Raw genomic sequence first — 25898 nt, forward strand, 5'->3', positions numbered from 1 at the left:
CCTCGAATAATCCAACAAAAGAAGTGTCAGGGCAGCTTTAAGGTATTCCAGATGTTCGGCACGCCGACTCCCAAGTATCACAGCCGGGGTTCGGATGCGAGATGGAGACATAGTGAGAAAAGTACTAAAGAGGACAGGGACGTGACAGTGGGATAGTGGACAATGGTTCAAAACGTGGTTTTGGTGTTTCTGCGCAGGAGGCTGAGCCAGAGACCCAATGTGGAGGAGCTGGAGAGCCGGAACATTTTGAAACGTAAGTTCGCGGCAACTGCTGCCCGTCGTCCTTTATGCAGAGTAAATAATGCATTGATAATGGCTGCGTTACATTATTCAAGGGACTCTACTGTAAGCCCATGTTCTGTCTTCATATAATGGCAAATGAATGTGTTGTGTTGGGAACAAAGAAAAACCTTTTGGTTAAATACCCTTTTTCTAAAACATGCATTGTAGATAAATGATATCGGCCAACAAGCTATGGCACGATGCACAATATAATGCTATCCAGTGAAACAGCTGTATCAAATATTCTGCCCAAGCAACTATTACATTAACAGCCACTACATGCGCTTTTGATTACTACTGTATTTATTTGATTAGCAATGTTAATTATTATTCTCAACCTTTTTTGAGTGATGTACACCCTGTGAAATATTTTTCAGCCGAGTACCCCTTAACCAACGGGAAGAATTGTGGGGTGTTTAAAAAAACAAGACTTAAAACATGCCATCGGTGTCCGATTCAGAACCTCGAATATAACTAACTTGAAACTTTATAACCTTTCAAACTTCATCTGTATTTGGTCCACCCAAAAAAATCAAAATAAAGTGTCCTCTTTTGGGTCATAGAAGTTGTTAAAGAGAAATAACTAAACTATTAATAAATGTTTGTCCACAAAAAGAACAGGTTGCGTTTGACAATTTGGGTGAAACCATTCTTGTATGGGGAGAATCAGGATCCTTTAACTTATGAAATTGAACAACCTACAGAACATAAAATTCGTTTGATGAAAGAACTTATATTTTCGTGAAACGTTGAATGAATTCAAAACATATTTTTCAAGTGTTTTTTTGTTGGTTTTATTTAAAATGTATTTAAAATGATTTAAAAGTTCCTTCAAGTCCATCCGGGGGTACTCGTACCCCTATTTGAGAAACACTGCTGTATGTATACTAGTTGTAGCGAGTCAGAGATTTTACCGACTACATTTCTGACTGTCACTTTTTTCATAGTTTTCCCTGCCACCTCAGATGTAACTCGTTACTATTACATTGAGATGTTCCCTAATCGCGTTGACGCCAGCGTACGAGTTGCGGTCGGATATGAAACTTGCACTTCTTACAGCAGGAAATGCTGTGTTTGAAACCTAACAAGAATGGTTGTGCACCAAAAATAGTCGAAAAAGTAGAAGACATTCAAAATTAAACAGCAAGACACAGTGACTGAAGTGTGACATGTCCTCCAATGTCCCCGGCTAGCTCACGCGTTGAGCATACGCCATTCTCCACAACAGAGATTTACTACTTAAGGCAGCAAAAACCTCAACGAAAGACCAGAATCCTACTTTGGCCACAATGAAAAAATACAAGTTCATCAAACAAATTTTATGTTCAGTAGGTTATTCAATTTCATTCTTTTAAAAAAAACATTCTCCCCCATTCTGACCCAGCTTGTCACATGCCACCTGTCGTTACCTGTCAAGTTAATGATTTATTTTTGTGAACAGAATTCTACTATGATCCCGAAAAAGGATATTTTAAGTTGAAGGTTATGTGGAAAAATATTTATGAATAATTATTTGTTTTCTGACACTTTATGCTGATTGTTTTTTGTGGTTCGACGTTAATAATTAAATTAATCACAGATTTTTGTGAATATATCTACTGTAATCCTAAAAGAGGACACTTTAATATTTTTCTGTATTTTTTTTTGTTTATAACTACATGTATTTCTTTACGAGAGCAGGGCCAACACTGTTGGGCCAACACTGTGACAAACATTTATTAATAATTAGGATAATTATTTTTGATACCAGATCTCTTCTAAGATCCCAAAGGACTCTTGGTTGTTTTATGCACCAATACAAATAAAGTTTGAAAGGTTCTAAAGTTTACTAAGTCAGGCACTGGTGGCATATTTAAAGTTGTTGTTTTTTTTGTTTGTTTTTTTTTTTTTATCCAAAAATGCTTGGCACTGATTAAGGGGTACTTGGCTGAAAACATATTTCACAGAGGGTACATCACTGAAAAAAAGTTGAGAACCACTGTCGTCAAGGACATTGCCGGGTGGGCTCAGGAACCACCAATCTAATCGTTGTTTATTGCGTTCCAGAGAGAAACGACCAGACAGAGCAAGAGGAGAGGAGAGAGATCAAACAAAGGCTAAACAGAAAGGTACAAAAGGATTCAAAGTGTTGATGCTTCTACCCATTGAGTTGTGTTTTGTGTTCATTGGAATGGTGACAATTTGGTCGATTGTCTTGCATCGCTTGCATGTTGCAGCTCAACCAACGGCCCACGGTAGACGAACTTCGAGACAGAAAGATTCTGATTCGCTTCAGTGACTATGTGGAGGTGGCCAAAGCTCAGGACTATGACAGGAGGGCAGACAAGCCCTGGACCAGGCTCTCGGCAGCCGACAAGGTACCGCGATGGTACTTCGGCGGGGAGACCTAATGCATCGCTAACATTGCCTTGGGTCTTGCTTGCAGGCTGCCATCCGCAAAGAGCTGAATGAGTTCAAAAGCACCGAGATGGAAGTACACGCATCCAGCAAACACCTTACGAGGTTCGTGTGCGCGTGACTAGTACGGCTATTCTGGGAAACGGAGCTCTCAGTTTAGCTTCTCCTTGCTCATGCAGGGAGGGCCGAGATGCTAAAAATAGAAGAATGTGCCTCAATGATGGGGGGAGGGGGGGGGGGGGGGGGGATAATACAATGCCAAAGTGTCCTTGGCTGAGCTTGTTTCTGTTTGGAACAAGAGCTCTGTGTTGTAACAATGACCCAGATGAGGGATGAAGGATGAATGGAATTTACATGTTGCCCACGCATGAGTTGCCCGATTAATAGGCTCGCGCTACTGATTAACGGCAAAAATCCGAGCTCATCTCACACTTGTCTCCTTAGGTTTCACCGGCCATGAGAGCCTGGAGTTTCTTCTGTGAAGAAAAGTTCTGAATGTGCTCAGTGTCGACAAGCCTGGAGTCTTTCTTGTCTTCAGCGAGTCTTAACTTTTATTTTTATTTTTTTCCTGCTTGGGCAGGAGATTATATTAGTGCTTTCCAATTCAGGAGGCCCTTGGCTTTTCATGGTGGCAGCTGGCTGGTCGGGGCGGACTGTAGGACCGGGCATCTGATTCCCGGGATGTGAGCCAACGAGAAAAAAAAAAAAAAAAAAGTTTTGTAAAAGAGTCAATGGTGGTTTTTTTTGTACTGTTTTATTGACATGACAAGGCGTTTCGTGAGAAGACTGTGCATGTGACCACCTTTTCTTAACTTCAGAATAATGTGTCACTTGATTGTGGATGGATTTGATATTTAATGTACATACAGTATGTCAACATCACTGAAAACTACCTTTGTTACAAGACTTCAAAATACAGTCTTTTCTTAAAGAAAAGCCTCGTTTACCTTATCACACCTTTATATTATTTAAGAAAATTGCTCAAAGATTAGGAATTTCGCAAGAATCGGTGAAACAGACATAACTTGCACTTAAACTTATATAAACAAACATAACAGTCCAGTGCATTAACTTCCACTTTAACCAAAAAGGAACCAGGCACGCAGACTTCTTCTCAAATTTGCCAAGCTCTCCTTGTGCTGCAAAACACACACAAGCAGAATAATAACTCATCCTGGGAGACCTTCCATGTGCAATCAAAAGTTATTTTAAGCAAGAAATGCTTGGTTGAAAACAAGCACTCTGCATGTTAGTTGGCATATAGTTAATTTTATGTGTTGTAACATGCAACTGGACAAAGGAACACTTAAGACACAGTTGTTTTACCTAGTGGGGACATTTTAATCAACCTGGCCTCAGTGCTGAATAAATTAAAACAGGCGTGGGCACCCAAAAAAAAGAGAGAGAGAGAAAAAAAACAGCTTATGAGAATGTCCCCCCCCCCCCCCCCCCCCCCCCCAAAAGCACCATGCTCACTAACCATTGTTCGGAGTAGTTTCTCTTGGATAGACATCATATCTTTTTTCAGATGAGCCATCTGCAAACAGTAAACGGTTGTCAGGTGGTGTGCCGGAAACTCACACATTGACACAGTGAGCACAGGCTGACCCATAACACAATGAGGAGATCAAAATATTGCTAATGTTTCAGTGGAAAATATGATGAAACATACAAGCTGACACTTTATAAGTGAATTAAAAGCCACTTCAAACCTGGGATGTGAATAATGGCTCCTCGCTCTTGACGCTTAACTTCAAGTCTTTTAGGGTTGTCTTCATCACTGCTAAACTAGATTGAGGGGGAAGGAGGGATTGTGCAAATATAGTGCATTTCATCATTTAAGAGAAAAAATACCACCAATTATCTTTGAAAAATGGCTGTAGATGAGGAATAAAGCACGACAACAGAGAAAGCATTAACAACGGTTGACCAAGAAATGAAAAAGAAATGAACATTCCACTCGTTGTCACTGTATTAGACCACCTGCCATAGTATTAATCCAGCTTCACATAGTGCCTTAATTTGGACTTTTTCTATTTTTGTGAATTTAAATATGTATGACTTGATATTCCACTTAAATGTCTAGCGTGTTTTACTTTGTTTTGATTTGTAAAACAATGAACTTAAAAATTATGACTAATTGTGTCACTGATGGTGGTACATTCACCAAACTTTGGTGCAGGTTTTGATGCTTTCGTGTCACCTATACTCTACTTGCATTAGTGTACTCCTAACATTGCCTATTTTTTAGATTTTTTTTGCTTAATAATCACATAAAACATGATTTACATACAGTAAAGAAGGCCTTCTGAAATAGCATCTTACCATCTTTCACAATATCGCATACGACAGAATAATATACATGTGGAGACCACCTCATCAAAAATGTAGTATCAAATAAATACCCAACATCATAACTGTCATATTCTAATCTCATTATCTCCAGATTCATTGACATAAAAAAAAAACAACAAACTAAAAACCATTGAAAGATTATTTGCACCAAATTGAGTGTTAAACGGATCATCCCAAAATGTTACCTCCCACCGAACACCCATCAAATTTTTAAAAATCCACATCCAAAATACTAAAACGTGCAATTTCTGAGTTTATTTGCATGTCTTTTTCCTGTCATGTTTTGGTATTATTCGTTTCATAGCTATCTCTTGCAACTATGGGAATAATTGTTTTGACACACAGAACATTTTAAAATCATACTTTTTATTCATGGACCATGGTTCCCACGATATCCACGCAACCATGCTACCCTAACCTTTTTAGCATGGTACAAGAAGAAAGCAGCGTATCACATAAAACTCCGGACTCCGGATATTTTTTCCTTCTTATTCACATAGGTTTGTCCTCTTTGTGAGGAGTAGGAGCTAGCTAAACAGATGGTTTCAACGCCTGAGAGAAAGCTAACATTAGCAAATTTCCAAACCTGTCACTCGCAACCCTGTTGTTTGGATTCAAATTTAATGTATTAAATCTTTAATAAAACCTGTACCATTCATCTTTAACCTGAACTAATCAAGTCTATGATGGCTGATTGCCTATTGTTGATGAATATGTAGCAGAAAGTCAAAAATGTAAAGGTTTACTTAGGAAATGTTGAAGCCAAAATCTCCTCTAATTCAAGTCATTCAATTGAAGTTTTACCTTTTGGTTTCCTGTTCACGATAAGACTGGAAAAACCTTTGCTGCTTTTCCATGCAAATCTGTAAAAGATGCCATACACTGATCACACAGACGAACATTTCATGTCATTCTTATCCGACAATTAGTTGTTAGACTTTGACTTGGGTGTGAGTGTGTATTAGGGCAAACATGTGCTGTCGGTATGAGAGCACATGTACATTCAAGTTTTTCTCCATGCGAGTCAGAAGAACCTCCCCCTGCTGTCGATGGTGGATCTCTTGCAGAAGTACACTTTTGACATCTTCAGCCCTCTGAGTTCTATAAAGAATGGACACACACACGCACAAAACCATTTTAAGGGCTGTGACATGAACACAGTCAAAGTGTTATATCCCTTGATTGATTTCATTCTCTTCTAAGCATTCCTTGCTTATTCCGCGCTTTCTGCCAGTGCAGATAAAAACGACTTGAAGTGCGCTTATGACAATAGGAGCAATGCGTACCTCCCCAACACCTCCCCCTAGTGCCTGTGCAAGAGAAAATACACAGCGACCTTATCCACATCTTTTAGTTTAGTTTTGGTTCCGGAGCTTAGAGTGGGCCAAGTAAACAGCAACGTTTCATTTACTAGCTACGTTTTACCATAGAAAATGCTCAAGTGGCCAAAATGTTGGTCTGGGAGCACAAGGCCGGACAATCAACGTCAGTAGTATATGATTCACCTGCGGGCAGAATAGTTATGAATACTGGTTTACCACAGGGCCTGATTTGATAGGAGGAATGTGTTAGTGAGAGTGGTGTATTGATGCCGTTTTGCATTTTCATGTCAGTAAAATGCCTGTACTACAGAAGCTAGCTCATGGGACATGAAATGTCTGGCGGGGAAGGAGCCTGAGCTGGTGTGTGAGGCCGAGACGTTCCGACTACAGGTAGTCAGACTTGCCTCCACACACAGCTTGGGCTCTGGTACCTATCCTCTTGAGAGGGGTTGACTCTATTCCACTCTGGAGCTGCCCACGATGAGAGGCGCGGAGCAGGTGTGGGCATACTTTTTGGCTCAGCGCCTGTAAATTGGGCTTCCCCCCAGTTGATGAGAGGGTAGCCTCCCTCTACCTTCGGGTGGGGGGACAGCTCATGACTGTTGTTTGTGCCTGTGCACCTAACAATAGCTCAGAGTACCCACACTTTTTGGTCTAACCCTCAAAGGACTCCCTCGTTGAGCTGGGACACTTCAGTTCTCACATGGCAATGACATTGAGACCTTGAGGAGCATGATTGGAAGGGACGACACACCCCCTGATCTGAATAGTCATGGTTTGTCCATAACAAACACCATGTTTAAACATAAATGTGTCTATATGTGCACTTGGCACGACAACATCCTTGGCTGCAGTTTGATGATCAACTTTGTGTTCGTATGATCGGATTTGCGACCTCATTTTGTGGACACGCGTGGAGAGAGGGGGAAGCTGTCAACTGATCACCACCTGGTGGTGTGTTGGTGCCGATGGTGGGGGTGGATATCAGTCACACCAGCTCAGACACAAACGTTTTGTGAAAGTCTGCTGGGAACGTCTGGCAGAGTGACCTGTCAGAAGGAGTTTTGACTACCACCTCTGGCAGATTTTCTCCCAAGTCCCAGGGAAGGCAGGGGACATTGAGTCCATATGGATCATGTTCTGCGCCTCCATTGTCAATCAGAGGTGTGGCCATAGGGCGATCGGTGCCTGTCGTGGCGGCAATCCCTGAATCCGCTGGTGTGGGATGCCGTTAAGTTGAAGGAGTCCTTTCATGCCTTCTTGGAGTGCGACTTAGGCTGTCGTTGACTCAAAAACTTGGGTGTGGGACAGGCCAGCATCCGGAGTCTCAGGAAGAGAAGCAGTGCACCAGTAACTCTCGTGTACAGTGGAGATGGGGCACTGGTGGGAGCTCCTGGGAACGCCTGGGGATCTTCCCGGAGGAGCTGAATAAAGTGGCCGGGGAGAGGGAAGTGTGGGATAAGCGGAAGATAGCGGGTGGATAAAACGCCTATTTTTGGCCTTGTATTCACGTTGTTGGAATAGTCGCCATCATCCGGGAGCCTTGTGAGGATGAGCGATCAAGATGATTGATGGATGCATGTTTTGACCAGCCAGTATTGAGTTACGTCATGAAGGGGGCGAGACAGCTAGACCAGTGGTCCCCAACCTTTTGATCACCGCGGCCCGGTCAACGCCTTAAATTTAGACTGCGGACCGGGGGGTTGCTATCTGCTCTAAAAAACACATCATCCTTTTTAGGATGATGATTTTATATTGATTTATATTGCGGACCGGCGGGGGGGCGGGGGCTGGGGCTGGCTGCTTTAAAAACCACATCACAAACGTATGGACAGGGCTTTCTGTTGCTGTTGTAGTTTTTGTCCACTTTTTTTTTTAATCGCGCAAGGAGAGGGGAGGGGAGTGGAGCGAGCTTGCTCTGCACGGTATGGAAGAGTACTACATGAGTATGCTGCCAGGCGCTAGACCGCACAAGCACACAGATTGGATAATTTCCCACGGCACACCTGACAATATCTCGCGGCACACCTGAAAAACACTGAGCTAGACGATAAGATGCAGTCTTTGCAAACGAGGTTCCTGGTTAGAAATATTGGTACCATAAAACTCATAAATAAAATAAAAAATGTGCCAAACGTAATTTATAGCACATATTACACTGTGGAAAGACAAAAATATCATGTTATAGGCCCTTGAAATCATATTCATATACATATTGATATTACATTCAAAAATTAATCGCCGGCAATATTTAAGTAAATACTGACTGCCTAACCTGTGTTTGCTCAGTTGCATACTGAGAGAGGAAGTGTGTTTCTGCACAGTCTTCATGTTCTCTTTGTTATAACTGTCCATTATCTTGACGTAGTTCTGAAACTTAAAACATCCAAAAGAGTCTTTTAGAAGCATAGCAAATGTCATAAAGTTAGGCTCTGGAGAAATTCAAAGTGCCCTACAGTATTTCCTCGACATTCATTCGGAGAAAAGGGTCCGCCACTCCTAAATCATAGCCACTGCTCCTTTAAAATTTCTTCTTTTAGGGTTCACCACTGTGCGATTCTCATATGTAGCAAAATTTAGTGTGCGCGTGAGTACACGTGTCAATAAGCATGAGCCAAAACATAAGCAAAACTTGGTTTGAATTTTCTGTGACATTTTTACTTATTCTTCATTAAAAAAAAAAGGACAGGGGAAAAAAATCAGAAATCGACTATCTTTTGAAGAAAATATGAGATTTTTTTTCTAGGCAAAATTGCCCAGTCCTAGTTTCTATCCAGCGCTACTCTGCCCCATTCTCCACTCTTGCACCACATTTAACTGTGTTTCAAGCTAAGGCACATCCTGGAGTCACTTTGCATGACACAGGCTTGGGTGTCATGCACGAAAGTTAGATAAGTACGCAAATATGCAAAGTGAAGTGCAGTGCTTGCTGTCTTGCATGTGTACCCGCGTATCAGTTCTGTGCATCCCTGGACATTGCGTCTCCACCTCTATTGACACTCCCGAGAGCCCCTCCTCACCTCACAAGGGACATCAAGTTACCAGCGACGTGACTGAACGCGCTGCGTACAACAAAAAATGTAGTGGGAGAGTATTATTGTACTTGGTGCTTCAATTCTGGCTGCTTTGGAATACAACATCCACTAGAAGATATTAACTTCAAGTCTATCAAAGGGAGGGTATATAAACGAAAGTGTTTTTCGTCATTCTTCGCTAATGGTGGCTGCTTTCCCCAACTAGTTTTCCATACTACAAATTCAAATTTCTTGGACCAACCAATGGCCTCCAAAGGATTTATATCACATTTTGGAATCAGGCTACTTTTTTTCGAAACCACAACGCAGGTTACGCAACAGGTACTCGAAAAGAGAAAAAGAGTAGAGCTGGATTCGGTGGAAACTGTGATTTTGTCGAGTAGTAGAGTAGGGTAGATACTGTCGCTGGTGACGGGGATTTTGAGGAAACACTGTGCTAATAGAAGTAATACGTTTTTCATTGTGAGTATAAAATACAGTTGGTGAGAATATGCAGTGCAATGACATGTTTTCAACCTGTAACTTTTTCATCAGTTTGGTCAGCAATCGTGGAGACAAATTACTCAGGTTGACGCCAGCACCCGGTATCTCTAAACTCTCCATGTCCATCTCTATGTTTTTGCCATCTGTGCCCAAGTGATTTGCTATCTCTGAGGAGGAAATGTTGAGCCCATGGCACATCTTTTTTTCTCTCTCCTTATCGTTAGAACTACTGGACATGGAGAAGTGGCGCTTCCGACTGGGTCCTGTCAATAGAATGTTACAAAGCAATTTTGAACATGGAGAGAAACTTTCTTTCATCACTACAGAAGTGAGCAGAATATCTTAATATCACTCATGTTCATATGCTTGCTAGAGACATTGGTTAAGTACAGCGGCACTGATATGCATTAGACTATGGGATGAATACAGCAACTTTACCTGAGACAAGAGAAGAAGAATCTTCATTTGAAAGTGGTGTTTTCTGTCAGGACAAAAAATCATAATTGACAGTGGCTATTATTTAAAAGAGACTATCCATTCGCATCAGACAACACAACAGTAGAGTTTAACTTCGTTTTCTGACTAATATTCTGTGAGACATATTGCCTTTGCTGAACTCCAATGGTAAATGACAGACTGACGGAAACCTGTGACATTGCAGATTTCTGACTGGAGCTACAATTCAGGTCTGGATTTATGGTATCTCCAAGAATATGTGAATGGGGAGCAGAAGTTGCAGAGGGCAGCTTTGTAGGCGGCAACAGTGGCGAAAAGGGCAGTGGAAGTAAGGACGGCTGGATCTCACAATTCTATAAACAAAGGAACAGGAAAGAATGTCAAAATGATGGACATAAAATGTCTAGTGATAGAATAGCAACATGGAGAATCATGTATACAAGAAGACTACACTGAAATACTAATTCATTATGAGTCAGGATTTGGCCCGTAAGAAGGTTTTCTATGGCACCCGGGATGATATTGATTTGACGAGTCAATGGACTACTGTGGCTTGTCAGACGCTAGTGTATTCGACACCAACACTCTCAACATCTTCCACAATGCAACAGTGGTGTGCCTGAGTGGGAGGGTGCTTCATTTAATTAGCTATCAAAAGTGGCAAAATCAAAAGTGGACATTGAGAACTGGGGGTTTCAAACAGGGTTGGAGTCAGATTACATGTTCACGGAGGTCGATGGAAAATCCGTGTGTGTTCTGCACGGAGATAATGAAACGTACAGTCTGAGACGGCATCATGAAACAAAAACTCATGGACAAAGACACGAATATGGACATGAAACAAAGGCTACAGGTGGAAGAATTGAAGTGAGGTGTTAAATCTTAGCATGCTCTTTTCAGAAAAGCTAAATCACAAAGTGAGGCTTCTGTCAATGCCAGTTTTACCGTTGCAGAAATCAGCCTGGTCATTGACGGGGCCAAAAAGTTGATGCTTAAACCTTGTGATGCAGTTTTCCCAGACAAAATGTAACTTCATAAACTGAGCCTGAGCAGAAACACTATTGCTAAGAATGTTCTTCAATCTAAAAGAGCAGCGCTGTGATAAAAGGAAATTATGTCACTGTATAATCCCATTTTGTGGATGACAGCACGACACTTCTGACATTGCCCAGTTGCCAATTTTCATTCGGGCAGTGGACTCCAGCCTGAGCGTAACAGACATTTTAGCATTACATCATATGCATGGCACAACTACAGTACATGCACTGTATGAAGAGGTGTCAAGACCCCAATCCTGGGTCTACAGTGGAACCAAAGCACTGGATCGTGTATGGTAGGCGAACGGCAAGGTGATTCTGTCAGGTATCTGAGAGAATACTGAGGACAATGTTTGATTAACCTTGTGAAAAATGTACCCCAGAAGTTAAAGTCCCTCAAGATATAAATAAATTACCACCAATTTATTTTACGAGCACTCCTACAAGACACGTTGTTGTTGGAGCTGTAATCCACTTATGCCCACTTGGTCGATGCTCGCACCGGGATCCAAATCACGTGTCTTGTCGGAGGGCTATGAGCTGAGAGCCGGATTGCCTGGCCAGTCAGTTGAGGATAGTACATGGGGCCGTCTCCCATTGAAGATCACATGCAAACACAACTGTAGAAGAACGGAGGAATAAAGAAAGCTTTGGGAAAGCCATTGTTTTACCTCTTTTGGTGAGGAACACAGTGGCACGCTGATGAGAGGGGAGGAACCCAACTCTAGGTCCTGTGTGGACATTTCAGGGACTGTGAAGTTCCAGAATAAGCACAGATGATCAGACAAGTGGCTTAAATGGATAATGCTGAATTACACAAATTACTCTGTTTCATGGTGATTAGTAGTAGTCCTAGTAGTAGTCCTATTTTAGTTTATAATTAAACACTCTTAACCTTTCATGGTACTGTGGCTGTGGGGTATTACTTCTGATACAAACATTTATTATGTATTATGGTTAATTATGCCGAATATACATATAGTACCGCACACGCCCTATTTTTTAAGTTTACTGTGTGACAGTATTCAAAATAGTTACCGTTGTTTATGGTGAAAGCAAAAGCTACCTAAATTCAATGTAATTCATCTACTCTTAACGTTATTTACACAATTCCTATTAAAGATACTGTTGTTTATGGTGAAAACAAATGCTACCTAAATTAAATTTAATTAATCTACTCTAAACACATACTTACATTGTAGCTTCTTGGTAGAGCCAGGTAAGGCCATGCTGTAAGGATGAGGACACTTTGACGACGGTCGTTGGCCATGTCCCTTTGTGGCACTGGACTTGTTTGGTTGAGTATTTATGCATGCCTGATGGTAAATGCAGTAGGAGAATAGCTGCTATGATCATTATTTGACACAGATGTTGTCTTATCAGTTTAAAAAAAAACATGAACATTTCATGCCATGTCTTAAGAATAATAGTCACAACTTTTGAGAGGCACTTGCCTTGGTAATTTGAGGTTTCTCTGATTCTGACAGACTCTCATCACTGTCTGGCTCTTTATAGTTCTTGGCCCAGGCTGCCATTCGCTGGGGTCTTTTGTTTACATTGATGGGTGTGCCAGGTTCTGGAATACCCTTCTTTGGCAATTCCATCACCTTTTTCTAATGAATAAATGTTTACTGAATACTGACACCCTGTGATTGGCTGTAGTAATGTACCATAAGCACATAGTTTATGTACAGTATTTTTCCTTACCTTATTGAGTCTTGCATTTGTTTTTCTAGGTTTTGTGGAACTTTGGGGTACAACAGGGAATTTATCTACCATGGGACAAATACAGAAATGTATTAATTAATCACATATCAGCATTTGAATTTCATTAACCACTTGGTGAACATTTTTATATATGATTTGGAATATTGTACTTGAATTATAAGGCTGAAATGTTTTGGGCATGACTGGTTGATATCTGGCATATGTTTTTTTGGGTTTGGCTTGCTTGTTTGACTTTCGCAGCCAGCTGACATCTAAAGAATTGTTGTCATCTCTGCCACTGAACCAATGCTTCTTTCCATTCTGTTTCTCCTGCAATGAACAGGTCAAACCCAGACCAACAAATTAGGACTTATAACACACATTTTTAATCATCAAATCCAAAACTACCAAATTTCAGAAGATGACAAAAAAGGGAAACATATTAAATGCTCTTGTTGGAGAAAGATGCACCAAAGGCAGGGATATCTCTGCTAATGAATATATATGATATAAAACAAGATTCATGTTAATATAAACCCTATTTTTTATTTTCTATTCATTAACCATATGGAAAAATGGTAGTTGAAACTCAGCAAACAATTACACATCCTTGTTTGGTGTGGCATATTTGCCAAGGAATGTATTGTTTGTTTGCTAGACTAAAAACATAGCAAACATTGGTTATAAGCCAATAATCTTTGAGTTCTGGAATCATAAGCTATGAAAACACAGTATTTACCCCAATCTTGAATGGTTCCTCACGGCCAAATTCAAAAACATCTTTTCTATAAGAGAGAAAAGTATTACAATCTGTTACTGTTGAATTCAAAGTGGCAATTCTTTTATAATAAATGTTTTCACCTTTTCTTTGCAGAATTGGGCATGATCCTACTGCGGGATTTGGTTACATCTATTGCTTGTGGTTTTTTCTATAGCAAGTAAAAATATTTATTTGTGAAATAAAAGAGACAGCAAGGCTCATCTCAATGACAAAATAGTAAAAATATTGGTTACTTACTTTATCAGTAGAAAGCAAGCTTATACTAAAGAAAAGAAAAAAAGAACATTGGGTAAAAATAAAAGACAGCGGATTAATGTAACTGGTGTACATATATTGATTTCTTGCAGAATTTAGATTGAAGCAATAAAATATAGTGTGTGCACCTGTTGACATTAGGTGGAATCCAACATTGAAGTATGCTCTCATATTTTTCATTGGATTGCTTGTTCTTGGTATAATAGCTTGAGATACGTTTCACCATGTTGCCTATTGCATCCGCGGCTAACTAAATGAGTAAGACACAAAAAGTATCATATCACAAGCATTCATATCTTTACAACAGCTGATATTACTGACATATAAAACTTCAGGCTGGACAAGTACAGATTAGCAGAAGTGGGTATTTTCCTTTTTTTACTGGTCTGTCATTTACAAGTCCATCAATACCTTGAATCCTCTTCCGTCTCAGCCAGTCCGTCTTTTTTTGGTCTTCATTTTCATCACTTCCTCACCCAAATGGAAAAAAAAACCCTCAAACCATACTTTAAGAATAAAATATAAACATTCTGTGTTCACTTCGGTCAGCCATTTAAAAAAAAAATTAACCATACGTTAATAAATAAATAAATAAATAAATAAATAAATAAACGTCATGTTCACAGCTGTCTGCTCAGCCATCAAACTTTGAAAAAAAAACACACACCGTTTCATTGGATTATCAACACAAGCAGTGCTTTGAATGGCGTTTTGGCAATCATAAGTGCACTTTGAATAAAATTCAAGAGTTTTGCTTAAAAGTGTCTGCTGGGCGGTGTTCCCTACGCTAACAAAAAACAAAGCAAGAATCACATTATTATTGTTCATGCTGCCCTTCACTTAGAAGTCATTGTTCCCAAAGCCATTTAGTCATTGTTCCATAAAAAAAAAATAAATAAAAAAAAACAACGTGTAAACACAAGTCATCTGCCACATACAAAACAACCAAGTCCAAGTGAAAATCTAAACATTGCTTTTTACTTTAGGCCTGTACAATAAACGTGTTGAGCAAGATTGTGTACAAGTATGCAATTTACTTAATGAAACCATGACTGTGAAGTGCAGATTGGATCACAGTACTTAAACATGAGAATGATGTGTTATTAACTCTTAGCTCTTGTAAAGAGAATATGTACCATGCCATTAAGCATTTGTGTTCAGGGAAATTTTAGTACATACACAATGTACTGGACTTAGCAAAGGGTCTAACATTGGGTTGATTAATCATGACAGTACAAAAAAAACATTATAAAAAAACTCGTTTTCGTCTTTATCAGACATTGACAAGGCTTAAGAAACTCTAAAATTCGAAAGTAAAAAACTTTAAAATCTTAAAATTTTCTAGGAGGTTTTACCTGACATGTTTTGGCGTTATCTTTCGCTGAAACAGTTTTTTAAGCCTTGTCACTGACAAAGACAGAATGAAGATTGTTAAAGTATTTAAAAAATATATGTAAATAAACATATAAAAAATGACAATACCTTATTTGAATTTCTTTCTTGATAGGATATAGATGGCTCAGTTGATGCTGTCACCAATGAGTCCCTGCCTCTGCTAATAGTTTTTCCAAGTTGCTTGCCCTGGGTCTGCAGCTCTTTGAGAACATGCATCTCCAGATTAGTTGAGCCCCTGGGTATATTGTCTTTGGAGCTCTTTTGATCAGACATCAATGAAACGGCTGAGGCATCTTTCAGCACAAACTCTGTGTCGCTCGTTCTTTGTGTTTCTCTGTGTTTTTTCTCTTTCATTACCTGTTGTTGTTGCACAGTAGGTTTGCTATGGAGTTGTTTTCCCCTACTTGTGCCTGTAACCCTCAGGATGGGCATATACTTCTCTTGCTTCTTTGAAACATTTGAACATTGTTCTACAAAAATCACAGGGTTGCTTTCATAAAAATCTTGTCAGTATAATGGTTTTGTGTGTCAATACACTGTATTTAATAGCTTTCAATATCAGAGTGACAAGATTTCACCCCTGAACTGTCAAACTACTGCGTGTGGATAATATGCCACTTCAACCTGAGAAATTGATGTCCATGTCCCCTCCTTTATGCAAGGAGGGGACATGGCCTGAATTCAATTCAAATTAGAATGAAGCACCAAAACCTGTGGTGGCCTAGCCAGACGTTCGATGATCATGTGATATTTAGTAAAATAGATTTGTTTTCCCCAAAATTAAAAAAAATATGTAAATAAATAAAAGAAAAACAATGGAGCTAAGCTATTCAAATTCGAAGACAGTATGGACCTATAATGCATATATATATATATATATATATATATATATATATATATATATATATATATATATATATATATTTTTTTTTTTTTTTTTTCCCCACCAAATCCATCTAAGTACGATTACATTCTTTAAAAAAAGATTTCCCAAGAAAGCCAACATTTTGTTGAACGACAGAAGAAGTATTATTCAACCAATTTCATCCGAAACAAGCGTTCAATGTGTAATGGTGTACTGGGTATCTTAGCAGAGGAAGTTAATGCTGCTCATGCTCTCGTCAAAACTATATTATTATTGACAAAATTATATAGACACAAATGTCCATGGTTACAATCAATCTTTATTTTGTCTCCCTTTTTCAATTAGTCTTTGAGGTAAAACTGCCCCCCCTCATTTTCTTTTCAATACAATTCCACCAAATTGACAGCCACTTGTCACATTGCTACTTTTAGGGAGGATACGGTGTACATAATGCTCACCAGAATTTGTAGTTGGGTTGTATTTTTGTCCTTCCCCTTTGTCCAAAATTGCTAGCTTGTTCCTCTGAGTCCTACAAGGTAAATACAGAAGAATTTCAGATACGGGTTCTTGTGCAGTATCCCAAATAAAAAAGAAAAAAAAAAAGAAAAAGTGCAATACGCTTGAGCTATATTGTTGTACTTACATTTTTCTGACAGTTAGAGGTTGGATGTCAGGCACAAAAGAATCCTCTGAAAGTGCAAGTGAGAGATGATGTTCTCTTACACAAGAAATACTGGTTTTGGGACTGCGCTATGCGGCAATTACCTACCCCGAGGGAGGTCTGAACCCTTTCCTGCTAGCATCCTTTCTGGTATTTTTACAACTGAATGTAAAATACTTGATTTCTGTATGCCATCTTTTGAATTGCTGTTGCTGAACGGGTCTGTTCCAAAAAGCGTTATATTGGCCTGGATCTGAAAAGGTAAAGACTAAGGATGAGAATTCAACTCATAAAAATCACACAACTCTGTAAAGTACAAAAAGTCACTTGTGAAGATGTTGGCTCTGCAGTTCCAAGACATGAGGCGGTGGTCTTGTCATCATCACCTAGGGACACTGGACTCTCTGGGACTACTATACTCTGCTTAACATTAAAAACACACCACATTTTAGTCTAAGTTAACTTGTAAGCCATGCAGGAAGGAAGTGAAGGAAACTATTATTTTCTGCTTTAATGCTTTATTCACAATTACATGAACAAACGTCTGAACTTGAATATCATTACCAATGTGTAAACACACACACACACACACACACACACACACACACACACACGCACTGTCAAACACAACCAAGATAGTATTAAGCATTAGCTTAAGTAATTCTAAAACCACTGGTCACCAGAACATGTTACTGTTGGGACAATTTTGGTTTGATTTATCTTTTATGATCAAAATCTTTGCTTAGAGCTGGTGATCAACAAGTGACAGGGATGCTTCATGTAATACTAGCTCCAAGTAATAATGATTTTGCTTGGGGATCAAATACTTGTTTAACTCAATAAACATGCACTTTTAGATTTTTAATTGTATGCATGCTTTATGAACACCTCACAATTAACAGCTATAAGGAATGGAGATGGTAAATTCCAACTTGGAGTTTCAAAAAGTATTTGAAATTGTTTGTAATGGTTTCATATTTGGCTAAAATTATTGCTGAAAAAAGTTTGCAACTATGCCCATTACTTGGGATATGTCCTCTTCAGTTACAATGTTAATGGTCATGTTTGCAATGGATGTCTTCACCGCTGTGCTCTGCTGAGAAAGGAGATTTGTTAAAACAATTTCTCAATGTTCTTAAAATTGTTGCGTTTTGACAAAACCAGGTTTATATTGCCAAGATTAGTTTTGAGCTATTGATGAAATTTTGAATTTTCGTCAGCAATGTCAATTTTTGTGATTTGAATTTGTAATTTAAGTGTATTGGAATAAGGGATTAGTAGACGATGCACATTGTTGAAAGAAAAAACCCCAAAACGTTTAATGCCGTTTTTTCCTCAAAACTAACATTTTAAAGGGAATTAAGTATAGAATTAATCAATAATTGATATATTCAATTTATATTAATATCAACTTTTTGGGAGTCATGGGGCTAATTTTGTGTAAACACGTCACCGTTATTCTTTTTAGAGCTAAACTCTACTCCTGCAAAACAGGCTCGATGACTTACTACGTATGCTGCTATAACAAGCTTAACAACAGGAGAACTTGCTAAAATTCTGTTTTCTTTATGATGGGTGTCTTCTTCAATCAAAGTTAAACACATGTGTGGCCCCACCAGTTTACATATGACATTTTGATGAAGACTGTGTTCGTGGAATATGAATTTCGGAGCAAAATCCCTGTTTTTTCCATTTCAAAAACTTGCAAAAACTTGGGACACAGGTTAACACAGCTAACTTACTTGCTGATTGCAAACCAATGAATAAAATGTGATTTCTTTATTGTATTTCTATAATTTTAATCGATGCAACGGAACTTAATATGTGAATATTATAAAGGAGGTTGAACTAAAAGCACCATCATATACTGTAGCTGAGTAGTCATGTGACGTGTCATTCTTTGATTGATGCTTTCAAAGGAAAATAAAGATTTACAGTAATAATGAAAGCTCATTTTCATAACCTATTTAGTTGTTTTGATAGTCTGCTAAGAAAGACACAGCATGTGTTGCCTTCCTTAGAAAGCCTATAGAAGGATTTCTTTTCTGGCTGCTCAGACAGATTTTTGTTTTTTTGGTTCATTATGGCTCTTTTAACATTTTGGTTGCTGACCCCTGGTCTAGTCATTCGAAATTCATTTGTTAATGTGCTTATAAATGTGCATATCTGCTTTACTTTATCTTTTTCTTGTCCGTAGACAAGATGAACGGCCTGCAGTATGTCCAAGGTGGAGCGGAAGCTGATGATGACATTTGATCCTTTTATGTTATCCACTATGAGCACTTCAGACAGCTGTAATTGCAAAATTTGCTGTGTGCCATTCTCTGGAGGAATTAAGCACACACATACAACCAGTTAGTTGTTCATTCTGTGATGCACTACAAGGTACAGTATATTGTAAAACAGTCCAATTGGCTGGCAACCAGTTCAGGATGTCCCCCGCCTACTGCCTGAAGTCAGCAGGGATAGGCACCAGGAAGCCTGCGACCTTTGTGAGGATAAGCGGCTCTTCATAATGAAAGGATGAATGGAAGTTTGTCCACTTGCTCAGCTAGCTAAACAGTGTCTACTCCTGAGAGAAAGCTAACATTTGTCTGGTATTTGCAACCCTATTACCGACAACTGTTACTGTGATTAAAGTGCCGGGGATGCACATATTAAATCATGTAATAATAATGCAACCATTCATTTGTAAGATCAGAAAAAAAAACCTTTGATAGTTTATTACCTATTACTGAGGAATATGTAGCAGACAAACAAAGTGAAGATTTTATTTTCAAGAATTTTTAAGTTCAAATGCTCTCCAATTCAAAAATGATACAGTAATACTGACGCATACTATTGGGTAGGAGGAGCTGCGACACAATACTGTCCTAGCACAGAGCAACCATATACAACTTTGCTCTAACAGCCAAAACGCCACTGAATATGGATATAAGTTTAGCCACATTTAGTAGAGGTCTAATTTCACATTTAGTAGAGGTCTAATTTCTGAGGATATCCATTTCCATGCAAGTTCTTTAACTTTTCACTGCCTTGACACAAACACCTAACATTTAAAAGCAAAAAAATCTGAAGTGTGTCAATTTTGCAATATGAAGAAAAGACAAACGTAACCAAAAATGTGATTGGCTGCTTAAGAGATGTGTCTCAACATTTTGGCATGTTAAGTGTTGCAATGTACCTGAAACAGTGTAGCTGTTGATTTCATGCTCAAGAATACACATTGAATCCCAAAGACCTGTCTACATGAAAGGAATGCCAATAGTCCTGTGCATTTTGAATAAAACAAAACACATTTGATATAAATTTTGACATACCTGAGAATTTTCATCAGGAGATGAGAAATAAAAAGAGATGCTTTGGCTACCAAGGTTGAAGTCAATCCAGAATTTCTCAAGCTTGTCATCAGCAGGTCTTAAAAGCTGACAGATGAGCATAGGTCGTTTAGACCAATTACATTCAACACAAGAAACTACAATTCCAGAACATTAAACTAATCCATTTTTCATCAACCACTGGTCTTTGTCATCTGAATGTGCTCAACAAAGATAGACTTATAAGCCACAGCTACTGACCTTGAAATTGTCCAGATAAACCTCAAAACATGGGTAAGATTTGACTCTGCAGCAGAGAGGACATTTTAGAATCTAAAATCACATTATCATGGATGCATTATCCATGAACTTGTTTAAGCAAGGGGTGAATGAAAGGAATAGTACAGTGAACCTTCACTACATGCAATTCATTGTTTCTGCCCCTGCTAATACAGTTCAGCGCCACATACACACAATTCAACAACTACACACTCCAATTTTCACACGGGCTTTTTTTCCCCCTTTTCCAAGATCTTTACACTGGCATTTCTTGGAAAATTAATGTTTATCTTTTTTAAGAATTTGGGAGGTTTGTGTTTTAAAAATGACTGCAAACTCTCCCCAATGCAGTTCCATGGCCATCAATGATACACGAATTTTCACTACTCAGAGACCGATCGAATAGTGGGGGGTCACTTTCACAAAGTGGGCCCATACATTATTCAAGATTCAGCACTCACAGATATCACATATTCACACATATCCCCCGCACCACCTCCTTTTCAGGGAAAACACATATTGAATGTTTAAAAAAAAAAAATATATACTATACATGTGCCAGCTTTGTGCCACAAATAGGATATAATAGGTATTTGGTAGGTTTTTACAAGTGATACACTGTACTGAAACTTTAGCATGGCATTAAAAAAAAAAGTATCGTTCCAGAAACAACACGAACCGCATACCATAGTACAGCAGATGTGCTAATCACTTACACAAGCTACTCTCTGTTAATCTCGGGCTAAGAATAAAATAAACTTTTTAAAATGACTATTTTACAGTAATTGTGATAAGACATGGGAGTACCTTGTACTGTCTCCCTGTAAGCCATTCACCAAGGTCAGAAATGTACGACAATCCTAAAAATAGACAGGTTGACATAAAAAGTGGCATTCCAATAACAAAGCATTTCAGGTTCAGTTTTGCCATGCCCGTTGGACATCACACTGTGATTCCCAACCTGTGTGATTCAGCAAATTGGCATGTCACGAGAGATTGTTGCTCGTGACCACGTTGCTCCTGTGTGCCATAGGAAATCATTCAAAGGCACTCAGTTGGTCCAAATATGTCAATTTTGTTCAACTATTTCTTTGCCTTTGTTCATCTTTCTATACTGTAGAGGCAAAACAAATATTGCTTTTCTACTTTATGGCAGAAGGTACACATTAACCAGTGTATCAACTTTCAATGTCAAATGACACTTAATTTAACTTAAAGTGTATTAAAAAAAAGTATGCCTTGGATCAGTAAAGGTTGGGAATTACTGACATTATGAATACTTTACCGCCTCAAACTCCGAACGGTGGATGCGGCAAAACGCACAGGCTACTTGAGCCTTGTTGAACCAGCGAACCGCCAGCTTCTTTCTCTGGTCAGAACTTGTCATTCGAAATAATAACTCAATCAGAGAAACCTGAAAGTCGTAATCTGACACAACCAAAAGAGTTTTCAATTTTGACTGCATTCATGAATAAAAGCAGAACAACAACTGGAATATGGTGTTTGAAATAATGGTTACCCCCACACTGAATTATTTGATCTGCCAGATTCATCCTATAGAATTACGACAAACAGAGTGAACGTAATTAAATGTTTGTAATGTCACAGAGTGTAAAAACGTTTTTGTGTGATTTTTGACATACATCATATTAGAGGTCTCCTCTGAGGTCAGGATCAGTTCTTTCTCAGGTGACAAAGCAATTTTTTTCAGAATTATGTTCAATGCACAGATTGCCTGTGCGGACATTAATTATTAGTCTCAAGAGTACGCGACAAGGCAAATATGTTTGATACTTATCAAAATTGGAAGGTCAAAACCTCTTTCCTGATGACAATGCAAACTTTGGCATTGTTCACCAACTGGCCAAGAGAATACAGGAAAGACTGGATTCCCATCATTCCTGCAACAATATGAGGAATTATAATCATTCAAAATTCATCATATATTTGCTAAAATTGTAAAAAAATCCCGTAGCTTCAATGAAAATCTTTTCTAACGTGGAAAATTTAGGCCATTAAAAAGAACACCTTGTTCGGATGCTTTATGAACCATCTGTCAGAAAAAAAAATCAGTCACTTAATTATATGCACAAGAATATGTGGAAGTAGAATGACTGGCTTTTCAGACACTATCTCACCGTTACAGCATCAAAAAAGTCCACTGACAGGCTGTACAAAGATTTATCCCACTTTGGTCCATGCTGAATCCACTGTTGCTTACATTTGTTTAACCACTGTGCACAAAAGTCAGATTAATTAAAAAGTGTTTAATTTGTATTTGTCTACTTAGTGTATGTGCGTATAGTTAATACACTTACCTTCTGAAGCAAGCCTTGCTCCAGTATCCCTTTAATTCCTTGGCTGCCCTTAGGAAATGTCAGGTTCATCCCACAATTACAAAGGACTGCGAAAGCCACACAGGCAGTAGTATAATCCTTCTCATCCAAGCTCTGTTAAAAAACAAACAAACAAACAAACAAACAAACAAAAAAAACCCATCGTTTTACTGAATGTAAAAACAGGCGCATGGACCCTGCCGTGGCAAAAGGCAAGTATGTAAGTCGTCTGACCAGAGTGATGAGGTCATCCAATTTGTTTAGAAACTGTGCTGAACATTTGAGAGCTTCATTTGAATTGTTTCGCAGGTAGCCTCTTAGAGTTGTAATGTTTCTGCTCTTGTATGCATCAACGATTGCTTTCTCCAACTGCCAAAAGAAATATTTTCAGTTGTCATTTAGTTTCCACCATGCTTCATGATCATTTTATTTGTTAGCTGATAAACATTCCCACTAGACATCCTTTTCATTTTGTGATTGTCTATCAGAAAGTGACACTGACAGGCAGAACAGCTTGTCCACTTGATGTTGGAATGTAACTGTTCCGTTTCATAGACTAAAGGATAAAGTGTTAGCTTGACATTTGAGACACTGATTGCTAGTCTGAAAGTGTGAGTTTTTTTCAAACAAGCATTTGACAGTGACAGCAAACATAACAAGCTGCAGTTTGGCAGACAGTGAACATTACTGCAGAATATTATGCCAAGTGATTTGTTCAAGCTGTTTATTGCCACTATCATTTTTTTAAACATTACTATATTTGTGTGTGTTTTGGTTGGGTTGAATTGATTAATTCATTTACTTTAATTAGAGAAAATAGGTATGGAACATGAATACATGAGATTAACAATTAATTTATAAACCAGGTACCGCTGTACAGTATGTACTTTTTGTATCATTTTGGTCTAGTAGAGTTGTGGGATTTTTCCAATGTAAAGAATGTGCCTTGGCTCGATAAAAGTTGAGAAACAATGCAGCATGACTTGTTATACCTCTGAGGACATTCTTCTTGCTTCAATCGGGTTTTGTTTTATCTTGAAATCTGGAAGGGGAATATATGTATAGACTGTGACACTGCCAAAAGCATTCCAAACTTTAGCGGTCAAATTAAGTGCATTTATAAAGATTGTAGTCAATTCTAGTTCATTCTAATTTCACTCCAAAGCCACATGTCATTGCCTTCTTGAAGATAAACAAGAATTTACTCTATTACTTTTCTGTCCAAACACCTCACACCAAAGACGTGAACTCTTATATTTGTGGATATGGCATATTATGGAATCCCCTCGGCGGTTTGACACATCTTTGACAAACCAAATACAGTTTAAACGTTATTTTTTGCGGTATGTGCATACATGCAAACTACATCCAATTAAGACGATGAGAGAACAATATGGTGCCACATAAATTGGTAACGGTAAAGTTGGTGACGGGTTGTCAGTTCTAAAGAAAAGACTTTAAAAAGTCCAAGTCTTGTAAGTGAAGTAATAACGACGTCATTAATCTAAACATGTTAGCAACATTTCACCAGTTTACTTTTTTATGCTCGTTTAAGTTAAAATTTCAATTTATTGACCCTAGGTGTACACAACGCTCAACGGAACGCTATTAGCATACCGCGTCTGTTGAGGCTAGCTAACTCGTCTTTGCAAATTTAGTAATATACATAGCCGTCAACTCGTTTGACGTTTAAATCATTCAAAATAAGGGGAAAAAACACCTACAGCGGTGGTAACGACGGCTACATGTCTTAAATGCACATTGGCTTACTTTTGTCCTCGTCGTTCGTATGCGTTCGGAACAAGTTGGGGACAACCGCCAGATCTGGTTGTCCAATAAACAACCTGATAAGATGGCACTGGCAAGTTGCCAGAAGAAGCGTCAATATCCGGACGTTTAATCAACGTAAACGTGTTGCGGGTAGTTTAAACGGTAACTGGACTGCAAGCAAATTTCTTGAAAAAGATCTCCACTTTCCGTCTCAAAAATGCCAGTCCGGTAGCACGAAATTTAACTTATCAATCCAGTGGATAAAATCAAAACATGGTTTATCTGTAATGTAAAGCTACTTGTGCACCTACCTCAACTTCTCAAATGGACGGATGAGTACCGCATGGGGTGGTCTACATGACAGCACTTCACGGTGTACGCGAGACATTAATCTCTGCCAAGCCTAAGTGCTTCAATAGATGCTAAGTGTTGACCTTGCAAGCTATTATGCTTCACAAAAGCCAGTCATTAGCCTGAAGTTGGTGCTCATTGTTCACGTTTTTGATCAGTGCACCAAAGCTGTCTTCACGTGAACAAAAATCCAAGACAATGTCCTTCTGGCAGAAAAATCATTAATACAGAGAAACCGCCTAACTAGTGAGAAGTGATGCGAATACCCTTATATTATAGTGGGAATAAAACACTTCGGTTTCTCATAATCGCCTAGTGAAATAAACAGACAGGTTAATTGACAGGTGTCAATGGTTTACTTTCAGTACAAGCAAAGCTTTTTTGGAAAAAAAAATGGTCAGAAAGTAGTCACCATTTTCATCATCGATTTTGTTTAGTCTTATTTTTTTAACCTGATATATGTAAAACCCCTTGATTTCAGCGGTCCTTTAGGACTTAATTCATCAAAATGTACAACCGACTGCTTTTACTTTGGGGTAGGGCTACACAATTAGTCGAATTTTGGTCCCAATCACAATATTGGTTGGCAAAAGCTGATTCTCGACGATATTAACATTTAAAAATCCGACTACTGTACCTTACATGTCATCCTACCACCAGGGGACAATGTTTCCCACACGTTTCCACGAGAAAAGCTTCTGCTTTTCTTATCCTAATATATTATTTACCAGTGTGGAATGGTGATGAGTTTCTCACCTGAGTCCTAATATATACAGTGCTAGCTTTTGAGTACCCATTTTGAAAAACTGGCCAA

At 38.7% G+C, this 25898-nt stretch overlaps 2 protein-coding genes across 16 annotated transcripts in view; one reads left to right on the forward strand and one right to left on the reverse strand.

Moving 5' to 3' along the window:
* The window catches only part of phactr3a (phosphatase and actin regulator 3a), a 30893-nt gene extending 26787 nt beyond the window's left edge, over nucleotides 1-4106 (forward strand). Inside the window, exons 8-12 of the mRNA XM_088440421.1 lie at nucleotides 198-253; nucleotides 2329-2390; nucleotides 2499-2639; nucleotides 2708-2784; nucleotides 3124-4106. Of these exons, the coding sequence (XP_088296547.1) occupies nucleotides 198-253; nucleotides 2329-2390; nucleotides 2499-2639; nucleotides 2708-2784; nucleotides 3124-3139 (352 nt within the window). The 3' untranslated portion in view covers nucleotides 3140-4106. The remainder of the gene's footprint in view (nucleotides 1-197; nucleotides 254-2328; nucleotides 2391-2498; nucleotides 2640-2707; nucleotides 2785-3123) is intronic.
* On the reverse strand, nucleotides 3375-25131 carry sycp2 (synaptonemal complex protein 2). 15 transcript variants are annotated; one of them, XM_088440349.1, is made up of 40 exons: nucleotides 24734-24862; nucleotides 23956-24005; nucleotides 23198-23332; nucleotides 22946-23077; nucleotides 22766-22861; nucleotides 22656-22680; nucleotides 22446-22528; nucleotides 22271-22362; nucleotides 22147-22181; nucleotides 21913-22055; nucleotides 21435-21487; nucleotides 20610-20655; nucleotides 20352-20456; nucleotides 20216-20276; nucleotides 19207-19355; nucleotides 18056-18127; nucleotides 17359-17454; nucleotides 17140-17284; nucleotides 17014-17059; nucleotides 16829-16899; nucleotides 15593-15975; nucleotides 14239-14360; nucleotides 14093-14117; nucleotides 13936-14003; nucleotides 13814-13859; nucleotides 13245-13404; nucleotides 13075-13139; nucleotides 12822-12980; nucleotides 12563-12683; nucleotides 12039-12118; nucleotides 10522-10683; nucleotides 10313-10355; nucleotides 9908-10137; nucleotides 8632-8732; nucleotides 6036-6135; nucleotides 5839-5897; nucleotides 4392-4467; nucleotides 4160-4216; nucleotides 4006-4040; nucleotides 3375-3818 (listed from the first exon to the last, which is right to left on the reverse strand). In XM_088440349.1, exons 2-39 carry the CDS (start codon nucleotides 23965-23967, stop codon nucleotides 4035-4037), a joined length of 3660 nt encoding a protein of 1219 aa, XP_088296475.1. In that variant the 5' UTR covers nucleotides 23968-24005; nucleotides 24734-24862; the 3' UTR covers nucleotides 3375-3818; nucleotides 4006-4034. The 15 variants fall into 15 exon arrangements, with proteins under 15 accessions (XP_088296475.1, XP_088296466.1, XP_088296502.1 ...); XM_088440376.1 differs by lacking the exon at nucleotides 4006-4040 and having other exon boundaries at nucleotides 3376-3818; nucleotides 15593-15763; nucleotides 15863-15975; nucleotides 24734-24863; XM_088440340.1 differs by lacking the exon at nucleotides 4006-4040 and having other exon boundaries at nucleotides 8632-8726; nucleotides 24734-24863.
* Between the last annotated feature and the right edge of the window lie 767 nt (nucleotides 25132-25898).

This window comes from Hippichthys cyanospilos, chromosome 2, assembly GCF_059441005.1.
Source record: "Hippichthys cyanospilos isolate Australia breed blue-spotted pipefish chromosome 2, RoL_Hcya_1.0, whole genome shotgun sequence".
In the NCBI taxonomy this organism is placed as follows: Eukaryota; Metazoa; Chordata; class Actinopteri; order Syngnathiformes; family Syngnathidae; genus Hippichthys; species Hippichthys cyanospilos.